Genomic DNA, 19104 nt, shown 5'->3' on the forward strand with positions numbered 1-19104 from the left:
TTAGTATAGATAGTCCACAGATTTAAATTTTAGGTTCCTATATGTTTATTGTATGCACCTTCCTGCCAAAGTCAATCCCTTGTCTGTGCAAACTTTCACGGCGAATAAATCCCTTTCTGATTCTGATTCTTTCCTTCCTTCTTTCCTTTGTTTCCGTCTCCCTTCGTTCCGACGACCTGCCATCCTTCTGTCTCCATTTCTTTATCTTGTCTTCCTTCCTTGGTAAACCGACGGGGGGACCACGCTGGCGGACCAGGGCCCCTGTGGACCCGGGACTCGGAGCTTGAATAAAGCCCTTTGAAAAAGGAGATCTTTTACATTAATGTACGGCCGTCCAACAAGTTCCTTCAAAGCTGCCTCTCCAATCACCTAGCACCCTACTGGGCATGCTCCTCCAACGCCGACTCGCCCTCCTCTTTGATTCCCTCCATAACGCTCATCATTAGGCTGACATGCACTCATACACACACGCGCGCGCGGCCCCACAAACACCGACGGGCGGACGCAGACGCGCCCGGAAACGCACACACACGCGCGCGATGGATCTTTTCGAGTGCGCCCGCGCTGACCTTCCAGTGGAGAGGGCAGCTCTTGAACACACCCTCGGAGCAGACGCGCGGGGCTCCAACCGGGCGGCGGGCGCGCGGCACAGCACGGGCCGGCGCTCGCGCGCGTCTTCAAACCCTCGCGGCGGGGATCCCTTGGCCCTTCTCCGCCGCAACGCGTCAAGCTGCCCTCCTCGACCTCCTTCAGACTGACAGCCTCCGAACTGGGGGCTGCCTCCACGCCAGCCTCCAAACACAGGCCGTCACCCAGGCCTCGCTCTCTCTGACAGGCAAGTCCGTCCAGAGTCGGTACGCGGAGCGCAAACGGACGTTTTCTCCCCCCCCCCCCTCTCCCCCCCTGCTCTTCGCCGGAAACCGACGTCTGACCGGACGAGGAGCCGCGCGGCCATCGAAGCGGCATCAGAATGCGCAGAACACGACACGTACTTGATGTCAGCGTTTGTAATATGGCAGGCGCCAGGAGAGTTCTGAGAGGCGCAACGGACAGTGTGCAGCGGCCGGGCGGGCGGGCGAAGGCTCGGGGACTGACACGGCACGTGCTCGCCCCCCCGCCGCGTCAGATGTGCACGGCTCAGGTGAAGGACGGGCTGACTCCAGCGAGAGGGCGAGAGGGCGCGCGCGCGTTAGCCGTCCGACGAGCGGCGCGGCACCCGAGGCACGGCGGGAGACGTCCAGGGAGCGACGCCTCGTCCCACCTCGCGGCGGCTCGCGGGCGGCGGCGGAGGACGCGCGCTGCTAGCAAAGCGACGGCTCTGCTAGCGTGCTCCACGCAGACGGTGGTGCTCAATCCTCCTCCTCCCTCTCCTCCTTCCTCTCCCATCTCTTCGACTCCCCTCCTTCTGCCGTGCCCCACGTCTCTCTCGTCTCTACTCCTCCTCCCCTCCCCTGCCCCTCCTCCCCTCCCCTCCCCTGCCCCTCCTCCCCTCCCCTGCCCCTCCTCCCCTCCCCTGCCCCTCCTCCCCTCCCCTGCCCCACGTCTCTCTCGTCTCTACTCCTCCTCCCCTCCCTTGCCCCTCCTCCCCTCCCCTGCCCCTCCTCCCCTCCCCTGCCCCACGTCTCTCTCGTCTCCCCTGCCCCTCCTCCCCTCCCCTGCCCCTCCTCCTCTCCCCTGCCCCTCCTCCCCTCCCCTGCCCCACGTCTCTCTCGTCTCCCCTGCCCCTCCTCCCCTCCCCTGCCCCTCCTCCTCTCCCCTGCCCCTCCTCCCCTCCCCTGCCCCTCCTCCTCTCCCCTGCCCCTCCTCCCCTCCCCTGCCCCTCCTCCCCTCCCCTGCCCCTCCTCCCCTCCCCTGCCCCTCCTCCCCTCCCCTGCCCCTCCTCCCCTCCCCTGCCCCTCCTCCCCTCCCCTGCCCCTCCTCCCCTCCCCTGCCCCTCCTCCCCTCCCCTGCCCCTCCTCCTCTCCCTGTGATTTCCAGGCCACGTAGCACAGTAGAGTGTGGCCAGGTCCTCTGCCAGTACAAACACAGTAACGCAGCTCCGGAACAGGAGAGGAGACGGGCACAAAGACAACCTCTCTGTTCTCCTCCGCTCAGCCATTCTCCCTCCCTCCCTCCCTCCCTCCCTCCCTCCCTCCCTCCCTCCCTCCCTCCCTCCCTCCCTCCCTCCCTTCCCTCCCTCCCTCCCTCCCTCCCTCCCTCCCTCCCTCCCTCCCTCCCTCCCTCCCTCCCTCCCTCCCTCCCTCCCTCCCTCCCTCCCTCCCTCCCTCCCTCCCTCCCTCCCTCCCTCCCTCCCTCCCTCCCTCCCTCCCTCCCTCCCTCCCTCCCTCCCTCCCTCCCTCCCTCCCTCCCTCCCTGGTCCCTCCACCCATCACACACCTGCTACAACTTTGAACGTTGCAGAACAACGTGATCAGAGCTCCTTCAGCACCTCCCCTAAACTCTCTGACCTTTCCGTCACCTCTCGCCCTCACAGGACACCTGACACTGAACACACACACACACACAGACGTGTCTTTGACGAGCGTGGTGCTTTGGCAGGGATCATCTCAGTTCTGGAGGCCAGGGGCAGGCTGTGTTTTCTGGGTAAGGCAGCTCACATACCTGCTTGTGATTCTTGGCAGGCTGGCTGGGAGTTTCTCTCAACTCCAGAGGGCCCTCTGAGATCCACACACACACACACACACACACAAGCACGCAGTCATCCATACACACTCACACACATACACACACATCCATCATTTAAGTCGCCAGGGCTGATCCCAAGTGGTCCATCTGCCAAGTCTCTGTGTGTGTGTGTGTGTGTGTGTGTTTATCCATATGAATCCACTTCCACTCACTGTACTTGACCGTCCCCTCCACTAACAATATGTGCATTCAACTTCAGGACACATATCGGATGACAGTCAGATGCATAATTCAGAATTCACAAACTTTGATCCGAGGCCAGTGCATCTCACTTTCACTGGGACGATATAAATAGTCCCTATACAGAATCACACACAGAAGGCTCTACAGTAAACCATTTACAATGGGGCCGTATACTGCACATGTAAGGTACTCATGATAGAGTAACAATATAGTGCCTGTTCTCAGTAATATGTGTGTGTGCTCGCTCTATCGCCATGCTACGGACAACTCCCTGAGAGAATTCTAGTGAGCCACATGGCACACACCAATCTGATAGCTCAGTAAGTGCGCGCGTGTGTGTGTGTGTTTGTGTGTGACACAGTGTGTCCAATGTATACCTATCCTTCACTGCTCTCTGCAGGTGTAAAGCCTGACCTGTAACGAACAGAACTGTTGGAAGTATTTCAGAGGAAATGTGTGTGTGCCGTGTGGCTGTGTAGCTGGACAGGATTGTGAATGACTGGGAGAACATGTCATAATTTGGCGACATGCTGATAACTACGGGTGCATTTCTGTACTCTTTACTTTCATATCCAAACGTCACATGAATAAGATACAGTATATTATTACTATATGAACATATTGTCGTCAAACGATGATTCCAAAATGGTTATGTAAGATGAAGCCTAACAAATGTGTGTGTGTGTGTGTATTTGATGGCTTGCGTGCATTTGTGTTGACGTTTGCTGGTACACTCGCAAGCAGCGATTAAGTTTGCCATGACAACGGCACAGCAGGCTTGTCGCCTTGCCAACCGATGCCAGGCCTCTATACTGCCCCTACTCTGCCCACAAGACAGACGGAGAGAGACGGGGGAGGGGAGAGAGAGAGAGAGAGAGAGAGAGAGAGAGAGAGAGACAGAGAGAGAGAGAGAGAGAGAGAGAGAGAGAGAGAGAGAGAGAGAGAGAGAAGAGAGAGAAAGAGAGAAAGAGAGAGAAAAAGAGAGAAAAAGAGAGAATGAAAAAGAGAGGATCGGAGAAAGAGACAGAAGCAGAGAGGCGCTGAGGGCGAGCTAACTGCCACGCTGAACCCTGGTAGGAGGGTAGGGGGGAGGAGGGGGAGGAGGAGAGGTGAGGAGCGAGGGGGCAGTCACCATGGGGAAGGGGGAGAGGGAGGAGGGCAGAGGAGGAGCGGAGGATAGTCGCCCTGAGCCTGCTAACTGTCACCACCAACCCTGGAGGAGAGGAGGAAGGAGGGAGGGAGGGAGGGAGGGAGGGAGGGAGGGAGGGAGGGAGGGAGGGAGGGAGGGAGGGAGGGAGGGAGGGAGGGAGGGAGGGAGGGAGGGAGGGAGGGAGGGGAGGGAGAGGGCAAGACAAGCCTGACCGCTCTAACACTCTCACACATCTCATCATATCTGTAAGAACAGTGGGGAGGAGAAGGGGGGGGGGGGGGCAGCTAACACCCTGTAGCGGAGCTGACGGCTACACCTGTCTCCCCCCCCCCCTCCCCCCGTCCCGCCCTCCCCCCCCCCCCTCCGAGGGGTCTCGAGGGTTCAGATCGTTTGCGTCCCGTCCTCTCTCGTTCTCTGCGTCTGCGTGCCACTCCCCCCTGACTAACCCCCCCCCCCCGCGCCCCAAACCGCCACCTCCTGCGCGCCCCCGCCCCTCCCCCCCCCCCCACCACCCCCACCGTAGAGATCCTCTCCTAATCCCTGGAAGTTTGGGACTAATGAACTAACTGCTGCGCCGTCTCCACGGCGCCTGCTCCCAAACTATACTGTACGTCACACTCCACTTCCTCTCCAGATGGCCCGGTGGCAAGGCCTAGACTGCAGGGACCACCTCACACACACACACACACACACACACGTTTAGATACACACTCACGCATGCACGCACTCTGGAATACCCAAGCATACCGCGATACACGACGCATGTACTTTTAAAAGCACCCTCGAACAGACGCGCGCAAAGGCTAGGCGCGCACACGCGCGCAGAAATAAAAACGCGCCGCACATAAACAGATGCCATTTCATACACACACAAACACACACACACGCTCACACGAATACATACGTCCACTAAGCCCTGGTCTCGGAGAAGCTCTCTCACTGGACTGTGAAAGCGGACAGAGGTCATATTTGTTTGTGTAAAAGCTTACTGCAATTGGAGTGTGCATGTGTGCGTGTGGTGAAATCTTATACACTCCCTCTCACACACACACACACACACACACACACACACCAACCCCCATGGATATCAAGGATGAAATGACATAGCTCCCAAGAGCCAGAGGGAGGTGGGAGACAAAGAAGAAGCCTTTCATCGCCAACTTTACAACACATTTTCACGTTAAGAAATGAAATCAGTGAAGTAAAAAAGTCCAGGCAATGCTGGTTGTGTGTCGTATGGGTGATTCCTTCAAAGCTGACAGACGACGAGGACTGGACATGGCTGGAGACCCATTGTGTCTCACCTGACCAGAGAAAGGGTCAGCTAACAGGATTAACAGGCCAGGCAGTCGCTGGAGGTCAATATAGTGTATAGGCCTGGCTATGTGCCTTTTCATGTGCCTCAGGGCTGGTAGGGTTGCAGAGTTGGCCGTGGGAGTGTTGATATATCTGCCGTTTTTTATCCGTCAGAGACAGGGGCTCGCACGCGCACACACACACACACACACACTCCACAGATGTGTTTAGACTGTAACAGCCTACATGCAACAACAAGCATTGCAAATCCCAATATTATATTGGGAGTATTGGAGAGGAGTTATTTAATACACTACGCATCTCCTTTCAGGTTTTTGTCTCTCTCTCTCTCCATCTCTCCCTCTCTTTCCCTCCCTCTCCCTGTCTCTCAGATTCGAAGGACATACAGACACGAGTTGGTCACTTTCTGTGAGTGACAGACTCACTCTTCTCATCGCATCTCCTCGAAAACGGCTGCTTGAATTTGTCCCGCTCTCCCTGCCTCCCCGCCCCCCTCTCCCTCTGTCCTTCTCAATCCTCCCATCTCCTACTCTTGCCCTTTCCGCTCGCTTCCCTTCTCCCTCGAGCTCTCTTCCCCTTCCCCTCCCCACCTCCCTCCCCACCTCCCTCCCCACCTCCCTCCCTCCCCTCCCTCCCTCCCTCCCTCCCCCCTCCCTCCCTCCCTCCCTCCCTCCCGACCGAAGTAAGACGTAAGGGCTGTCCATCGGCTCTGACAGGGAGAAGGGGGTTCCTGTCAGGATTCCAGCCTGCTGCTCGTCACCCAGTCCCACTTGCCATTGTCCTCCCACATGACCCCCCCCCCAGCCCCCCCAGCCCCGTCCCTGGTGTCCTCTCTCCCTCCTTCACAACCTTTGTCACTCTCACGCTCTGCTCTGGACATGTCCGCGTGCCCTCCGACCAATCCCGATTTCACGGGGCATGCCGCTTGGACCAATGGTGGAGGGCTAGCGGGGGCGGGAAAAGAATGCTCTCAAACCTGCTGTGGGTGCGTTTGTCTCTCTCTGTGTGTGTGTGTGTGTGTGTCAGAGAGAGAGAGCGAGTGGGTGTGTTTTTGTGTATGTGAGCGAGAGAGAGGATGTGTGTGTGTGTGTGTGTGTTTGACTGTGAGTATGTGTATGGATGTGTGTGACTGTCTGTGTGTGACTGTGTGTATGTGCACGGGTGAGTGTGTCTGTTTGTATGCGTGCGCGTGACAGCGTGTATGTGTGACTGCGTAAGTGTGTGAGTCCCTGTGACTATGTATATGTGCGTGACTGTGTGCGTGCGTGCGTGCGAGTGTGTATTTGCGACCGAGTGCATGCACGCCTTTAACCTGCTGCATCTGCTGGCTTCCTGTGGCGGGCCCAGTGGGGTGTGGTCACCTTGTTTTAAAGGCCCGTGATTGGGGGAGGGGGAGGGCTATTCTGCCATTGTGCCTCCACAATGGGGTGAAACGTGCTTGTTTTAAGCAGCTCAGAGATCCGCCTGCTTTCGGTCATTAAGGACTAGCACCTGTCTGGAGCCAGAGAGCCGGACTGTGACGAGCACGCGTGTGTGTGTGCGTGTGTGTGGTGTGTGTGTGTGGGGTGTCCTACCTTCTTGCTCAGTGCCACCCCGTCCTCGCAGTCGAGGACGGCACAGTCCAGGTCGAGCGAGGCCAGCTTGCGCAGCTTCCTGACGTCGTTGCCGGGGCAGTAGAGCACGGCGCGTCGGGGGACGTACGTGGGGGAGTAGGCCGAGTGGTGCCGACGTGCTGGGGCACCCCTCTGGCCCCACGCAGACAGGAGCCATCCAGCTGCCCTGACACACAAACACACAGGTGAGGTGAACGACTGAACGTTCCGGAACGTTCTTTTCGTGCGAATACGTTTTTGTTTCACACAAAAGTCAGACAAAGTTCAAGCTCATCAGCTCTGGTCTATACTTTTCCTGAGCGTTTCAGTTTTTTTGTTGACGTGCCTGGTGGAAGGATGGTAGTTCAGCTGTAGCATTTAGCCCTGTGTAAGGATCTCTGCTCTGCTTTGAGATTCTTTTCAAATGGGGGTGGGGGGGTGTTGATCTAGGCTGCTTTGGAAACCTATTATCAATGGCATTGCAAACACACACACACACACAAACAAACAGCCCCTGTGTTTATGCGTACACTAGCGGGGGCAGAACAATTAAAGTTTGGACAACAGCAGATCAGTATAGTGCTTCCTGCTAATGATAGCTGGATCACAGGCTGTCAGTAGGCAACAAGGGAAAGGCTTAGTCTCCACACACACACACACACACACACACACACTCTACACTCCAAACACACACTATACACCTCACACACCCCAAACACACTATATATCTCACACACTCCACACCCCAAACACACACTATACACCTCACACACCCCAAACACACTATATATCTCACACACTCCACACCCCAAACACACACTATACACCTCACACACCCCAAACACACTATATATCTCACACACTCCACACCCCAAACACACACTATACACCTCACACACTCCACACATAATCTCTCTCACACAGGGTAGTGAAATGACTGTTTATTGATTGTGCCTCCCAGAAGTTAGAACATGGCTCATCACTTAGCCACCCACAGTCCCCCCCCCCACACACACACGCACACTCACACACATAAAAAAAATGTACCCACCGACCCGCACACACAAACACACACATCAATAACGCGCAATTATGGCACACATCTTAATTATTTGTTCTGTGGATTTGGCTGCTCTGACAATTAGCACCAAAGCGTGGCCTAAATGATTAGGATGGCCAGTGTCTAATTACATAGGAAACACATCTCACCTGTCACTACGGCTCCACAGGCCCCCTGCCCTGCCACCTATCATATCTATAGATCACAGCGAAGAGGGGGGGAGCAAAAAAAAAGAAGGAAAGGGGGGAAAAAAAAGAAAAAAAGAAAAATAAGAGAGGGATCTGAAGTCTTCTCTTTTCCTTCTTTTGTTCTCTAAAGAGGCCGGAGTCATCTCAATAGCCACTTAATCCTGTCAACAAGGCGTCAGACACACGCGCCCTCCAGTATCAATCAAGGCCTTGGAGTAAGCCCAGCTGGGATGAGAGCCCTGGGATGAGAGTGTTGGGATGAGAGTGCTGGGATGAGAGTTCTGGGATGAGAGCACTGGGATGAGAGTTCTGGGATGAGAGTGTTGGGATGAGAGTTCTGGGATGAGAGCACTGGGATGAGAGTGTTGGGATGAGAGTTCTGGGATGAGAGCACTGGGATGAGAGTGTTGGGATGAGAGCACTGGGATGAGAGTGTTGGGAGGAGAGCACTGGGATGAGAGCGCTGGGATGAGATTGTTGGGATGAGAGTGTTGGGATGAGAGCACTGGGATGAGAGCACTGGGATGAGAGTGCTGGGATGAGAGTTCTGGGATGAGAGCACTGGGATGAGAGTGTTGGGATGAGAGTGCTGGGATGAGAGTTCTGGGATGAGAGCACTGGGATGAGAGTGTTGGGATGAGAGTGTTGGGATGAGAGTGCTGGGATGAGAGCACTGGGATGAGAGTGTTGGGATGAGAGTTCTGGGATGAGAGCACTGGGATGAGAGTGTTGGGATGAGAGCACTGGGATGAGAGCACTGGGATGAGAGTGTTGGGATGAGAGTGCTGGGATGAGAGCCCTGGGATGAGAGTGCTGGGATGGACGACTAAACGGAAAGGAGGAGGACAGAGTGCAAGAGGGCCCCAACAGGGCGGCGGGGAACAGACACGCCAAAAAAAAGCAAAAAATAATAAGCTAATAGGGACATTTCAAAAGGAAAACAGGGATGTAAGTGGAGGGACGGGCGCGGTGGCGGGGGGGGGGGGGGGGGGGGGGGCAGGAGGGCAGGGGGGGGGGAGGGGGCTGTTGAGACTCAAATGAAGTCCTCTCTATTCAGTGCAGACAGCTCCAGGGTGAATGGTGAAAAGGCATTTTAAAGTGCCCACTTGAAAGGCAAATAAATTAGAATGGAAGTGGAGGTGGTGGGAAGAGTGAGGGGGGGGGCGCTTACACAAAGACGGTAACGGTAATTAAAGACTAGATTTCATAAAAAAAGGAAAGGAGGGGGGAGGGAGGGAGAGACACCTTAATGAAAGAGTGGTGAGAGAGGGATGGAGAAGGGGAAGAGAGAGAGAGACAGACAGTTTAGCTGACATCGGAGCAGAGGTCAGGTAGAGAAACCACATTCAGCATTTCTCTCTCTCTTATTCTACCTCTCTGACCCTTTCTCCTCTTTACTCTTGGCAGGGGGTCTCATTCTACAGTAACCTGGGGACTGGTGGGTTGAGGAAGGGGCAACACAGGTCAGTGAGGGAGAGAGGGAGAGAGAGAGAGAGACACGTCCGGATACAGAGACAGACAGACATGCCCCATCCAGCCATTGTTACAGTGGTAAAAAACAGCGTGTGTCTGACATACAGTGCACAGGTGAGATACCAGTGAGGGCAGACAAGTCAGAAAAGGTGAGCGTACAATCACCTGAAAAGCAGATGTGTCTGCCCAGACGCAGCATGTGATTGGTGCTAGAAAACGCTCAGTTGAAGAGACTGAATCTGGCATAGCTCTGGCCTGGATTGGGCATTGATGTGGTCCAGGTCTATAGCCTCAATCTGGACTGGACCTAGCCTGAACTGGCCTGAATCTGATCTGTGTGTGTGTGTGTGTGTGTGTGTGTGTGTGTGTGTAGGCATTACGCCAGGCTACAGCAGAGGTATGGCTGTCCATACAGGACTATATGGAGGAGGTGTTTCCACATACAGCCTGAAGAACATCCACTTAACCCAACTCCTGCACAGCCATGCGCTCCTCAAGCACACACTGCAGTGGTCGAGCTTCCACTGAGAGGTAAGCTATGCTGTAGGTAGCTACCTAGGACCAGAGGCTTAATAGACTTAGCATCTTTGGCAGAGCTTTGACTCAATCCAATGAAGCCGTGCATTCCCAAGGGAGAGGAATTTCGGTGCCCAGTCTGACCTTGTGCTGTTCTGCGTACCTGACAAATAAAAGACATGAACTTGAAGCGAGTTGTGAACACGCAACGTGGATTCTGGTTCACAGATCAGACACAGAGACAGACACAGGAAGACAGACGTCTCACATACCTGCTGTCCCACATACCTGCTGTCTGACAAGACTGCTGTCTCACATACCTGCAGTCTCACAGGACTGTTGTCTCACATACCTGCTGTCCCACATACCTGCAGTCTCGCAGGACTGTTGTACCACAGGACTGTTGTCTCACAGGACTGCTGTCTGACAGGACTGCTGTCTCACAGGACTGCTGTCTGACAGGACTGCTGTCTCACAGGACTGCTGTCTCACAGGACTGCTGTCTCACAGGACTGCTGTCCCACATACCTGCTGTCCCACATACCTGCTGTCTCACATACCTGCTGTCTCACATACCTGCTGTCTCACAGGAATTCTGTCTCACAGGAATGCTGTCTGACAGGACTGCTGTCCCACATATCTGCTGTCTGACAGGACTGCTGTCTGACAAGACTGCTGTCTCACAGGACTGCTGTCTCACAGGACTGCTGTCTCACATACCTGCTGTCCCACATACCTGCTGTCTGACAGGACTGCTGTCTGACAGGACTGCTGTCTGACAGGACTGCTGTCTCACATACCTGCTGTCTGACAGGACTGCTGTCTGACAGGACTGCTGTCTGACAGGACTGCTGTCTGACAGGACTGCTGTCTCACATACCTGCTGTCTGACAGGACTGCTGTCTGACAGGACTGCTGTCTCACATACCTGCTGTCTGACAGAAGGACCAGGTCACTGTCCACATCTGGGAAATGTTCCATCAGAGCCTGTTGCTGACAGTGCTGAGAACCATCAGCAGGAACGGGATGAGCTAGAAGTTCTCCTCTAGAGAGATACCTACTCTGCGGTCTGGCATGGGAACAGGCAGTAGTCCAAAACTAGGAGAACCGCCTCACAGGCCTCCGTCAGCCATGTTTATGAACTCCCTGGCTTGAGAAGGATGTCATGTGCTGTCATCCAAGCCCCCCTATTTTGACGATCTGAAACGCAAGTATCAAAACGCAAAGCGCAAGTAACTTTGTGGGCGTGACTTCAGCTTGGTTGTTATTTTGCCAGCGGGATAAATGACTTTGCACCTGGCGCAAATCTAAAAAGGGTTGGTCTGAAGTAGCTACATTACTAATGGGTGTGGTTTGGGCGTAACGTGCAATAAACCAATCAGAGCATCATCTCACATTCCCTTTAAGAGCAGCGCTTGTTCCATTGTGAATTGCTATTATAACGGCGGATTTGCCAGGCGCACGCCAGCGGTTCACAGCCGAGGAGATCGACGTTGTCGTCAGGGCCGTAAAATATAGAGAAGTGACATTGTATGAGAAAGGCAGAGCATTTTTCTCATTGCACTAAATTGCCCACTCATGCTACTTATTGGTGGCCAAGCCGCGAAGCGGCGAAGCCACATAAGTGATTCTACCTTTTCTTATTATTATTACACTTCTTCTGTCATTGGAGTCTATGGCAGCCCCTAGAACCGTATGGTAAAAAGTTGTGAAATTTGGCACACTTATTAAGCACAGTCCCCTCTTTATATTCACCAAGTTTCATGTCTCTCATGGGAGCACTCTAGCGCCACCAACTGGTCAAAGTTGGACTTGTGTTTACACACGTAACTTTTGAACCGTATGACCGATTTTCAAAAATGAGGTACCATTGGATTCCCTGGATCAAGACGAGTTCAACACACCCTATGACGTCATTTTCCGGTTATATAGATTTTCCACCATTTTGAATTTTAAGGAAACACGTTTTTTCGCTTCAACTACTTCTATTTTTTTCAAATCTTCCCCAGAATTGGCACACATTATCATCAGACCAACCCTCACAGATGTTATGAAAGGATATTTGATTTTCAAAACCGTTTGTCCGGTACAGCCAATCAAAATCGTCAACAAAGCAACCAAACAGGAAGTTGGGTCATATCTCAGCTAATCTTTGAGAAATCAACACCAAACTTAATATGATGACTCGGAACTCTCTTTTGAGGCTGTCCAATTAATTTGGTGTCATGTGATCACTGGGCGTGGCCGCAGGAAGCAAAAATGTGTTTTGGCCAATAACTGTTGATTTGTTTGCTTTTATTAAGTGATTCCTTTGTCTCATGATATGTTGGGACATCCCCTATGTGATACATGATAACTTGTGATAATAGCCGAATTGATCCGGCCGCCATTTTGAATTCATTGAAAAACGTTTTTTCTTTACTCCTCCCACACATGTTGTCCAATCTTCACCAAATTTGGCAGAGAGTATCTTCAGACCAAGCCTCACACAGGGTTTCACATGATTTTTTTGATTTTCAGAACCGTTTGCCCGGTACAGGCAGTCAAAATGTGCCATTAAACCAGCCAACAGGAAGTTGGGTCGTATCTCAGCAAATCTTTGATGGATTCACACCAAACTTGCTGCATGCACTCGGAACCCTGTTCTGAGGATTTCTAAAGTGTTTTATGGGTCATTTGACTGCTTGGCCACCACATTGCTGCTTGCAGCTATATTTCAAATTATTATTCTTATTTTTACATATATTATTTTTTTTTAAATTGTTATATTTTTAAATTGTTTAGTTCTTAGAATTAGTTTAAGTAATGTACTTAATTTATACCAGCATATGTTTATTGTTTGCACCTTCCTACCACAGCAAATCGCATATTTGTGTAACATAAACTTCATGGCGAATAAACCGAATTCTGATTCTGATGGGCATGGGAGAAGAAACCTAACCAAATTAGCTTCGGTTAAACAGTCATGGGAGGAAATTGCCACCGTTGTTACAAATGAAGTTCACATAGGCTACAATTTCTTATGAAAATATTTTTATAATCATTGAAGAAATGTAACACGCCATAAATCAAAACAATGTAACTTAGCTTCGCAGAAAGAAGACCCTGGCCTCGCCAGCAGTGCGCACGGACCAAGCTTGCGCCCTTAAAATAGCATCTGAATATTACGCCATTGAATTTAAACCACGTTTTTGCCGGTCAGTGGCGGAAATGTTTTTCGGAAACTGCAAAATAGCAACAGGGAACGTTTGCGCCGGAACGCGCCTCCTTTTTCGCTGAACCGCCCACTGGAGCGCAAAGTCATTTCGACGTGCGTCTGTGGAGGGAAAAGTCGGCTTTGCGTCGAGTGCAAACTAGGAATGACACTTGCGTCGTTGACTAAGTCAATTGCGCTGGGTGCAAGATAGGGTGCAAGATAGAGCCCAAGGTCTGGTCCCTGCACTGTCACAACAGTGTCACTGGCCTATTATATCTGTAAGCACTGTTCAGCCTAATCAAGTCAGCATGTTTTCTATTCAGGGAGCAAGGCTATCAGGCACTCATCTGAAACGCTACTTCCTAATGTACGGTCACACACACACACACACACACACACACACACACACACACACACACACACACTTCAGATTCTTCTGCCTGTATCGGCTATTTTCCTTTAGCAACCAAGCGCATGATTAATTCCTATTGGGGAATTCATTTGACAAGTAGTGGAATTAATTGCCAACAAAACCATTGCACAATAAAAATGGTACTGTTTTATTTAGATGAGGGAAGTCTAAGTTCTGTATTGAATCAATATAAAAGTTAAAATGGTGAGCAATTTCTTGTCTTACCTCATGGCGTTCCACATCACTTCTGTATTTATACTGCAACTTTTTGCTGATTAGAAGACTATGACTCCAGTGCATTAGCATTGTGATATGCCTCATAAAACAACATTCCAACTTTTACTCAGAAAAGGAAAACTTAAACTAGACGATAAAAGCAAACATGGCAAATCCATTTCCACCAATTCTCACCCTCCACAACAATAAACTCGGATTTTACCAGACCAGTGACTGGAGTGGTGGCCAAGCGTGCAGCAACCGCACTTCAAGTTCCATATCGCCCATCCAATACCCTCAATAAAACTACTGAGCAAGCTTATCATGAACTCATTTATTTGATTAGAGGATTAATCCAATGTTCATGCAGCGCTCCTCTCAGCCCTGGCTCTCATGGAGCCTAATAAGAAAACGGTAGAACTACTGGCTAATATGAACGATTTAATATTCCCCCAAATTACCCAGAGGATCTGCTTGTAAAAGCGGGGGGCCATAAACGTTATTGCTACGTTACAGTAGCGCTGGAAGCCCAGGTCCTGTCCCCAGCGTGGGCCCCGGACACACATACTACCTCACCACCAGACCACGCGATCTGGACGGCTTTACACCAACACACCCCTACATCTGGACAACATTCTCCCAGTAAACCACCAGATATGTTTTATATGTTTTACGGCCCCCACAGTACAAGTATGCAAGGCCGCAACATGACCAAATACTTATGCTCTCTTCCTTTTTTTTCCCCCGTTTTTTTTTTTTTTTGGGGGGGGGGGGAGGGGGTTGCGATAACTCGGTCCGTGTGGCTGCGTTAGCTTAATGGTGGTTTTAGTGGTCTGGGGTGTAATCTGTAAGAGTGTGCGATGCTGTGTTTATTTGCTGCTAGATGGAATTTGGAGGGGGGGGGGGGGGGAGGGGGCGGATAAGCAGAACGGGGGGCGGCGGAAAGTGGAAGGGACGTAAAGATGGCGCCCAGTTTGCTCTCCTCGCAGCTGTCGTCGGACATCGCCTACAGTGCCCTGCTACCACAGCCCTGCAAGCCTCCTCTTCCCAGGGCCCAAGATGGGCACGCTGGGGGGGTGGGGGAGCAGCGCCCACGGTTAGCTGGGCGCCCCATACAGCCTAGCAGCCCCACGCAAGCTCCTCCGAACAAAACCCCCTCAAAACACCGACATCCTGGGAGCAAACGGCCATCCAATCCAACAACTCCGCTGTGTTACCCTGCGCGGCGGCTCTCTCTGACATAACAGCAGCCTGCCGCAGACAACGTGGCCTACTGGTAACAGCCAGCAGGCCAGCTCACCAGGCAGAACGTCAGTGCGGACCATCATCGTGTGACCGGGTCTTCTGACGGCAGGCGCGACCCTGTGCGGGGTTGACGGCGAACGGCGCTCAGCAGAGGTCGGCGGCGGCGACGTTTAACGACGGGCTTCTTGGAAGGGAACCTCGGTCGGTTCACGTCCTGGCTCCATTTTCTCCCTTCCTATCTCTCGCCCTCTCTCTCTCTCTCAGCCCTCAGATATGTACACTCACCTGCATTTCGCAGCCAGAAGCTGGGTCGGACACTCAGAAATGAGAATGCGGGTAGATTTGTGGGTGTCTCCTTTACCCTTGGCTACTCGCACGGTCTTTAATATGCAAACTACCTCCAGCAGTCTACAGCTGCTTTGCTTGGGAGAAATAAAGGAAGAAGTTGGGATGAATAAATAAAGATGACTGAAGGAGGAGGAGAAGGGAGGGAGGGAGGGTGGGAGGGAGAGAGGGAGGGGGGAGGGGGGAGGGAGGGGGGGAGGGGGGAGGGAGGGAGGGAGTAAATCAATGCTGCGGTGTATCAACAAACTGGCTGTCCACTGCGAGCTGAGAGGAAGACGAGGAGGAAGATGAGGATGAGGGAGGTTTGAAGGTAGGGAGGAATAGAAAGGAGGCGGAGGGAGGGAGGGAGGGAGGGAGGGAGGGAGGGAGGGAGGGAGGGAGGGAGGGAGGGAGGGAGGGAGGGAGGGAGGGAGGGAGGGAGGGAGGGAGGGAGGGAGGGAGGGAGGGAGGGAGGGAGGGAGGGAAAAGCACAAGCAGGAGGAGTCGGAAGAGAAGAACTGGGGGGAAGGTGTGAAACAAAATGGTCAAAAAGCCATTAATATTTATCAGGTTTCCATGACCCCCCTCCTGTCTCACACTTCCTCCTTTCTGGATGCACACGCACACACACGCACACGCGCACACACAAAACATCCACGGCACAGGTCTTTGGCCCAGCGTGAGGCTGTGTTTGGTTCTCCACAGCCTCAGGTCTCAAGACATGACCGACAGAGCGAGAAATTCTGCAGGACGAACAGGAACACTGAGACGGGCAGCCCAGGGAACCAAACTCGTTCGTTTGTTCACATTCTCTCTCCTCCTTTCCTTTTTTCTTCCCTGGCTCTCCTGTCTGAGTCAGCGCTGGGGCCGGCTGACCTCGCCCTCGGCCTCTCAGAGGTCTGGCCTCCCTTCTGGTCTCTCGCGCGGTGGCGTCCCACTGTTGTTTTATCAATACCCCTTTTCCTGGTACCGTTTCTTCCGGTGTGCCTCTATACAACTCTTCTTTCCGCATGGTCCAACCTTCCACTCTTCCGGACCCATCCCCCCATCCTCTCTCTCTCTCTCTCTCTCTCTCTCTCTCTCTCTCTCTCTCTCTCTCTCTCTCTCTCTCTCTCTCTCTCTCTCTCTCTCTCTCTCTCTCTCTCTCTCTCTCTCTCTCTCTCTCTCTCTCTCTCTCTCTCTCTCTCTCTCTCTCTCTCTCTCTCTCTCTCTCTCTCTCTCTCTCTCTCTCTCTCTCTCTCTCTCTCCCACACCATATTTCCCCCTCCCCACCCCCCTCCAGTCCTCAAACATGGCCTCGTCCCTCTCTTCTTTCCCCTCTCCTCTCCTCTCTTCTGTTTCCCCCCCCCCAGCCCCCCAGGCCTCCATCCTCGCCCCCTCCTCTCCTGTCTCATTAGTTTTTTTTTTTTTTTTATGCCTTAATCTGCTTCACGAGGATCCAGTCATGGTGGCTTTTCTTCACCAGCCCATGTCTGTCCACCTGTTGTCCACCCTCGGTCCCCGGCCCTCCTCCCCCCCCCCCCCCCCCCCGCCTCATACCCCTCTCACAATGCCTCCTACCGCAGTGGCAACCGCAAACACACACACCCTAACACATCCCCCCCCTACACAGACACACGCGCACACAAACACAACCCCCTCCGCACACGACCACTCACACACACACACAGAGATAGAGAGAGAGACGCACACGCACACCCGAACATCCCCCTACACAGACAACCACACACACACAAATAGAGAGACGCACACACACACCCGAACATCCCCCTACACAGACAACCCCTCACACACAGAGATAGAGACACACAAACACACACCAACACACACACACACACACACAGAAGGGAGATGTCTTTATTCAGGGTGCTGAGCAGGAAAAGCCAAAGAGCGAGAACTCAGAAGGATGCAGCTTGAGGAAAAGTTTCAGAAAGCACAGAAAAAGAAAATAGTCTAAGACCGTCACCGAACAGTTGTTCTCGCGTCTGATAATTAGGCTGAATGAATCGGCCGGTATTTTTAATAAGGCTGATTCATAGCCTGGTATCCTGATACCAGATCATGTTTCATCCCATTGTTTCATTACAGTCAATTTAAACAAACGTCATATTACATTTATCAGCGAGTCGCAATAGAAGTGGAAATAAAAGGTCAAGCAAGTCGTTTGGGGAGTGGGAGGTGGGGATGATGGGCTTACTTTTAACTTAGCATTTTTATTGACTCGGGCACAACAAAATAAGCTCTTTCTCTGTGAGTGTGCGCTCTGCAACAACCATTCAAGCCCTGTGAGCCCCATTGTAGCACTTAGAGGAGGATGAAAGGGGCCCCAGGGGTGAGGGCCCCCACAGAACAGCCCCCTCTGCCAGGCCACGACTGTTCTGGGCGCCGTGAAAGGAAGGACGGCCTCCTGAAGGAAGGGGCCGGGGACAAAGACGCCAAAAGGGCTGATGGCGAAGACACGACCGGGCCTCGGCCCGGGAGAGCGGGGAGGAACGGATGCTGGTCCAGGGGTCCAACTGTCTGTCTGACTGTCTGACTGTCTGTCTGTCTGTCTGTCTGTTTGTCTGCCTGTCTGCCTGTCTGCCTGTCTGCCTGTCTGACTGTCTGTCTGTCTGTCTGTCTGTCTGTCTGTCTGTCTGTCTGTCTTTCTGCCTGTCTGTCTGCCTGTCTGCCTGTCTGTCTGCCTGTCTGTCTGTCTGTCTGTCTGTCTGTCTGTCTGTCTGTCTGTCCTCCCTCCATATTTAAAAGCCGAAGTGATGTCTGCTTGCTCTCGATTATCTTGGGGTTTTCAGACATGCTCAAAGCGCAAAAAAAATAAATACTTGACTGAAATTTGAAACAGTTACTCAACAGTAATGTCTATTCTTGTTCAACTATTTTCTTTCTACCGAACGACACCCCTCCAATCAAGCTCAGAAGGAAGAGTGCATCTACTCATGGACGACAGGCTCATGTTCGTGTTACGGCTGGTGAGTGTAGTTCGGTAGAACGAATATAGTACCTTCATGAAACTGCTCACAACTAGTTCTGTTTTTAAAATGCGTATAAATATATATATACAACTCACACCAAAACAATCTGGATGGATAAACAGCACTACGAGCAACAGAAAAACACGCATTTGTGGGGTGAACAGTCCATCGATCCCTTACTCCTTCTTCCAGTCACATCCCTCCACTTTCAACGTTTTTTGTTGTTGTTGCAATTACACTTTCATTCTTTAAAATGAAGACCAGATTTGATCACATTTAATGCTATCTCTGTCTTTGCAAGTCACAAACAGAAACAGTGTTACCATTGATAAAAAATCGGACCAAATGCGACAACAATGCAACAACCCCTTCTTCCAGGGTTCCTCTCAGGGAATCTTCTAGAGTAACCTGCAGGTAAGCTGCCCTCCCCAACCCCAGTCAGGCCCAAAGCCCAGGCTCTAGCCCCGGGCCCTAGCCCACGACACCTCACTGCTACCCGGGAGCTCTTTCTGCCCCCATCAGGCCCTTGTGATGGATGGATCAATGTGGTAATTGATTAGTGATGTGGAGGTGGG

At 52.6% G+C, this 19104-nt stretch overlaps 1 protein-coding gene across 3 annotated transcripts in view; it reads right to left on the reverse strand.

Moving 5' to 3' along the window:
• clybl (citrate lyase beta like) overlaps window positions 1-19104 on the reverse strand; it is a 56872-nt gene that overhangs the window by 16680 nt on the left and 21088 nt on the right. For all 3 annotated transcript variants that reach the window (XM_084689291.1, XM_084689290.1, XM_084689289.1), the window contains exon 2: window positions 6910-7114. In XM_084689291.1, the coding sequence (XP_084545417.1) occupies window positions 6910-7114 (205 nt within the window). The remainder of the gene's footprint in view (window positions 1-6909; window positions 7115-19104) is intronic.

Source organism: Hypomesus nipponensis, chromosome 23 (assembly GCF_054491055.1).
Source record: "Hypomesus nipponensis isolate SF chromosome 23, ASM5449105v1, whole genome shotgun sequence".
Taxonomy (NCBI): domain Eukaryota; kingdom Metazoa; phylum Chordata; class Actinopteri; order Osmeriformes; family Osmeridae; genus Hypomesus; species Hypomesus nipponensis.